The 6000-nt window shown below is 44.8% G+C and overlaps 1 protein-coding gene across 1 annotated transcript in view; it reads left to right on the forward strand.

Moving 5' to 3' along the window:
- Positions 1-1061, forward strand: part of Hhla1 (HERV-H LTR-associating 1) — a 33141-nt gene extending 32080 nt beyond the window's left edge. Inside the window, exon 17 of the mRNA XM_041671706.1 lies at positions 963-1061. Within this exon, the coding sequence (XP_041527640.1) occupies positions 963-1006 (44 nt within the window). The 3' untranslated portion in view covers positions 1007-1061. The remainder of the gene's footprint in view (positions 1-962) is intronic.
- Positions 1062-6000: the final 4939 nt, after the last annotated feature.

Genomic DNA, 6000 nt, shown 5'->3' on the forward strand with positions numbered 1-6000 from the left:
GACCTTGACTCTCGGGTCAAGGAGCTCTGGCCTTTTGAAAACCATGGCATTATATTATGTCCTTGGAAAACCCCTTCTGATATGAGCCAGGTGTTCACATGGCCCAATCTTGTAATGTGCTATCTTTAACAAACAAAGTCTAGCCACCAAATCTTTCTATATGGAGCAATGAGATGCACAGGATCAGTGCCAGCGTTTCCTAGACACTTCTCTTGCTCTTTTAAGCCCCCACTATTTCTCAAGTCTCAGATGTCTGCCTCTCAATCTTTCCCTATTCTTTGTTTACAATGTTTCATTCAGAACCTCTCAGAAAAATCAAGCTTCCTTACTCCCCTGCTTTCTTCTGTGCCCTCCACTGATCCTCTTCTTTTTCCTTCAATTCTTCTACCTCAAACACGAGTTCCCCTATTTCTGATGTGCAACCATTATCTCGTTATCTCCTTTCCGATTTCTACCACCACCTTCATTCTACACTGTAAAAGCCAGACAGTGGGGTGAGGGTTCCGGCATCAAGGGTAGAAATCCCTTGTCTTGGTGTATGGGCGTAGACTAGGACAGCCTATCAGCACATCATCCAACATCTCATCTCTCCTCCCTCCCCCGATGCAACTTCTAAATACACAGCAGGCTGTGTTTACTGATCAACATGATAATGAGTTTAAATGATCATAAGGCAACTTGGGGAGATGAGTTGGAGACAGTTGGTTACCAGAAAAATCAGCATCTGGGCTGAAAGTAGAACAAACAAACAAAAAACAAAAAGAGCAAAAACAAAAAAACCAAGGCTGTTCCTTCTTCCACTCTGCTGCTGACTGGCAAGGAGCTCTCACAGGAGTCCCCTAGAATGTACTTGCTCTGCATCTGCCCTCAGGAGGAACCTGAATAATGGCTGGTACTATTTGATGTTTGTGTCTCTGGTCTGTTGCAATCTCAGTGTCCTGATACCCTTTTTGCTCTTTCAGCCTTGAAGCAGAAATGCCTTGAGAATGTCTGCAAGTCCGTGTGAGCACCTCTCAGTGACCTCCCAGTGGCACCAAGCCTTCACCCTGGCTTTGTTCTAGCTTGACTGTATTTTCAGAATCCAGCCATGCCCCACCCACGTCATCTGTAGAGGGAAGGGGGCCTCTTTGGAGACATCAAGCTTTTCTCTCCTGTCAGTCTGTGTCATGCACTGAAGGCAGAGGTTTCGCGATCAGTGGAGTAACACCAGGCTTCTCTGCTGCTTCAGAGCAAAGGAAACCTATGATTTAGGTTCCAGAACCTACCATTATGCCTGCAGCAATTCAGATACCAGGAGTACCTGGGGAGAGGATTCATTTTAGTGTGCACACAGCGGTTCAGCATAGATACCTGTGCAAATTCCTGAAGGTGACTCAAACTTGGGACTTTTGGTGGATGACAACAAGAGGGTAAATTGAAAAGGCCTGACTCTACTCCAGTGCTGTGCTGGTGGTGAATTCTCGACTGTACACAACTAAGCAGGCTTGTCACGCTGCAGCTTCAAGGTTCTCTCCCAAGGAATAACCATTGAGTCTGTGAAGATGAGATAAATACAGCCAATTTTCTAGGGGCTAAAAGGATGACCACCTCAGTTAGGAGTCCAAGAGATGCCCCTTTTATTATGTGTAAGTTAATTGGCTCGGACCTTTCTTATGGACAAAGTTTGGCTGTCAAGTGTAACAGGACTTAACACAAGTGACACAATGTTAGCAGCAACATTGTGAGCTTAAAACCCAGCATGTAGGCCCCAACATCTGCTAAACAGAAGATCTAATCCGACAAAAACTTAGGCCATAGTCTCAGGACCCAGGGGAGTCTCTAAACGTGTCAACCATTCTTTCTGACTTCTGTAGTTTTATTTCTCACTGGTTTTGCTAACAAAGCTACTATTTTTATGCAGAAAAAACAAAGAGAGATGAGCTTGGGGCTGCACGATTTGGGCAAGTTCCTCACACACTTGCCAGCTGGCAAGCAGCACAGACTGTCTGTTCTTTACTGGTGTCTGTTTGTTCTCTGGTGAAACTGTCTCACAACAAAAGGATGGCCAAAGCTCTCCAGAAAGCAACTGGTCATCTTGGATGGGCTGGGGGCTCAATCTAACATATGAAGTTGTTTTCTTTTTTCCTTCCTTCCTTCCTTTTTTCCTTCCTTCCTTCCTTCCTCCCTTCCTTCCTTTTTATTTCTGAGATAAGGTTGTTTCTCTGTGTACCTCTGACTTTCCTGGATCTCCCTCTGTAGACCAGGCTGACCTTGAACTCAGAAATTTGTCTGGCTCTGTCTCCCAAGTGCTGGGATTAAAGGCAGGCACCACAACTACCTGGCTACAAAGCTGTTTTCTTAAGAAGAGCCCATGTGGATTCAACTACTCCATTCATTAGGAATAATTACCAACTATGACTGAACCTTGAAAAACCTCAAATGTTGGGTATCTTTGAGGCCTGTGCAGGGGTATGATACATATATATATATATATATATATATATATATATATATATATATACACATATATATTACTGAGGACAAGAGCTCAGAGGACCAGATGAGACCAAATCTTGGCAGTCACACTTCCTGTGTAACAGCAGCAATGGTGGGAAGGGCACAAAGTCCACATGCAAACTGCCAGCCCAGTAGTGAGTCCTCTGGTCTCTACAGCCTCAGGAAGACCTAAACATATCTTGGTTTATGTAATGGCTATGGAGAGCAGCAAGCTTCAGTAGATGTCACAGAACTGGGATTCTAATTCATGGATATGTGGCTACTAGTGCTTAACTGATTAGGTAAAGAAGCCCCAGGTGACCAAGTAAATTGCATCATTGCCCAAACAACTTTATTAAGCTACATTCTTCCTGGAATGAAATGGAGGAGGTTTTCTAATGTGTTCCATATCCCAAAGACAAGCAAGGTTGGCAAGAGAAAGAGAAGAGGAAATAAAAAGGAAAGGAGTGAAGAGGGAAAGAGAGGGAAAAGGTTAGAACGATATAGCAAGAGACAGAAGGAGAGAGGGGCAGGGAGAGAGGAAAAAAAAAATGTGTGTGCATCGGAGTCCCAGGATTGGTCTCTGTGTGCTTTGCATGCATGTTTTCCTCTTTCTGCAAAGTTCACTTCCAGGCTCATGTGAGTAGGGAATACAGTTGCTTTCACAATGAAATCTGTCACTAAACTCTCATTGAGAACAGCTCTGCCGTCTTCTGTCTGTGAGCCTGGGGAAACTTTTACTCTACCTGTTGCTGGCCTTGCTGGCTGGTCGAAGTTATAATCTCATGGCCTTGCAGCTTTTCCCAAAAGCTCAACAACAGGGAAAGTCCCTTCCTCTCCAGCTAAACTTCCTGCCTCTTCCTTGTGCCTTTATTTGGAAAATATCCCTGGGCCTGGAAGACTGACCTTATCTGAAAGCTGTGTCTAGTGCAGATGCTTGACTTATCTTTAGCTTAAACACTGGCACGTATTCCTGCTAGAAGTCTTGTACTAGGAGCTCTGCTGTAGAACCCTACTGACACACACACAGCCTTGTGATAGGAGTGAGTGTGCCACTTAATGAAAATTAGGGTTTCTTCTCAGGATCCCCAATCTTATGTACTCCTTATACACATGAATGAAGTTGAGCAGATTTCCTGAAGTCTGTCTCCCAAGGGCTGTCTCCATCGTACCCACAACTGTCTTAAACCCTGGTCCCTGCTTTTGCTCCCCCAACCCTTATAGAACAATGCAGGCAGTGACCCCCCAGGAAGAAAGAGAGCCACATCAACCAACAGAAAAGTGAAATATGGCTCTAGAGATTATTTGACATTTTGACAATGTCTAGTTACATTGTTTAGAGGGTATGGTAGTGGTTGCTTTGGGCATTTAGTTGGTGCGTGGGAGATCTTTCAGTGCCCAGGGCATTCATTCATTTCCACAGAAAAGAATGATTTGACCAAGAGTGTCAACAATAGATGCTAAGATACATTCTTTGAGTTAGATATTTTTACCCCCCCTTATGAAAAAATTGCCTGATATAAAATCTCAAGGAGAAACAATTTGTTTTGGCTCATGGTTTCAGAGGACTTTGCTTGGCCCCAGGTGATTGACACATTGTAAACACATGGCAAAAGAGGTTTTTGCCCAGTTGCAGACTAGAAGCAGAATAAGAAAGAGAGACAGAGAGGTTGAGAGGGAAGGAGAGTGAGAGAGACAGAGAGACAGATAGAGACACATACATACAGGCAGGCAGATGGACAGACAGACAGACAGACAGACAAAGAAAAGCCAGGAACAAGATCTGTCTCCCAGTAATATACTAATGTACATCCTCCAGCTAGGTCCCACCTCCCAAAGCTTCCAAAATCCTTGTGAATAGTGCCACTAGTAGGGAACGAAATGCACGATACACATGTCTATCGGTGGGGGCGGTTCATATTTAAAGCATAACAGCATATTTAAACTATAACATATTTAGGCTATAACATGAGGAGGCTATGGTGGAAAATCTTCAACTCCCTTACAAATGTCTAGAACTACCCTCCTGGACAGGTGGCTAATTCCTTAGCATCAGCTATGCTCTTGAGATGCTGAGAACACGGGTTTGACTGTATTGAGACGTGTGCCCCATGGACTTGGCAGCTTTAGCAATGGTGGCTGGTGTAGGAGGTCCTTCTGTTTATGTGTCGCTTTCATTGGTTAATGAATAAAGAAACTGCTTTGGCCTTTTGATAGGGCAGAACTTAGATATGCTGGGGGAGGGGTAGGACAGAACTAGATGCTGGGAGAAAAAAGGGTGGAGAGAGAAAAGCCACGGATCTTCCACCTAAGACGGATGCCGCAGATTAAAATCTTTCCCAGTGAGCCACTGCCATGTGGCAATATGCAGATTAATAAAAATGGGTTAAATCAAGATATGAGAGTTAGCCAATAAGAAGCTAGAGATAATGGGCCAAACAATGATTTAATTAATAAAATTTCTGTGTGGTTATTTCGGGGCTAAACGAGCTGGGCTGCCGGGACAAACGAGCAGGTCCTCTCCCTGCAACAGTGACTTCTGGGTTTGTGAAAACATACTGAAGCCTGGGTAGCTCCAGTCCTCTGTGCACCGACATGACCTAATGACAATTACAGGCAAAAGCTCCAGCATACAAGGACAGCTCCATCTGTGGAGATCCCAGTGGACTCTGCTGGGAAGGCCCCACTGACCCCTGATATAACCATCTGACCGATTCTGTTCCTTCAAAAGGCAAAGCTGGAATGAGAAGCTCAGAGGGTTCATGGCCAGGCTGACTTGATCTGTGCCTAAAAGAACGGCATGTGTGAGCAGGGACAAATATGTCTAAAATGCTTGCTTGAGTTCCACGCGCTTGCAATTCTCTCCTCCTAAAGTCACACAAACAGCCTGGTGTGGTGGCTGTAGGGGACGAAGTCCTGGAAAATGCCAACAGCACACTGTTGGGGAGGAAATGCTTTGCACAGTATCCTGAAGAAAAGAGAGGACTTTGGAGAGCTCCTGAGCCAGTAGGATGACCTCCATGTACAGATATGGAAGCCAAGATGGAGCTAAGTAGGGCTGGCAGCAGAACCTAGGGTGCTTAATTTTAAAGCTTTGCTTGACTGCATTCCACAACTTGGAAAAAAAAAAACATCAAGTAAAGAGAAATCAAATTCCCATGTCTAAGCAGGCACTTTTGAAGAATGACCTAGGATATTCTCGTAGCAATATTTAGGGAAGACAAAGCCTGCCTTTTTCCTAGCAAGGGAGTCTGTGACTTTCAATATTTTTCATCCTCTAGAGTTTTTCCCTTGTGACCCTTAGACATAATCAGGGAGCCTGTGAGACATGGCAGTGGGGTGGGGTGTGTGGAACAGGGCAGCCATTGTCCTTTAATTAGAGCTTGGGTCTCCCCGTGGGGATCAAGACGGGACTGTTTAATATGGAGCCTTCACCTGTGCCAAGATATAGCATTATGATACCTCCTCCCTCTGATACAGCTCACCTGCCAGAGTGCATGAAAAACTCTTGGTGCGAGTGGGGGG

Source organism: Microtus oregoni, unplaced genomic scaffold (genome assembly GCF_018167655.1).
Source record: "Microtus oregoni isolate MIOR12 unplaced genomic scaffold, Mior012 000022F_ref0000154, whole genome shotgun sequence".
In the NCBI taxonomy this organism is placed as follows: Eukaryota; Metazoa; Chordata; class Mammalia; order Rodentia; family Cricetidae; genus Microtus; species Microtus oregoni.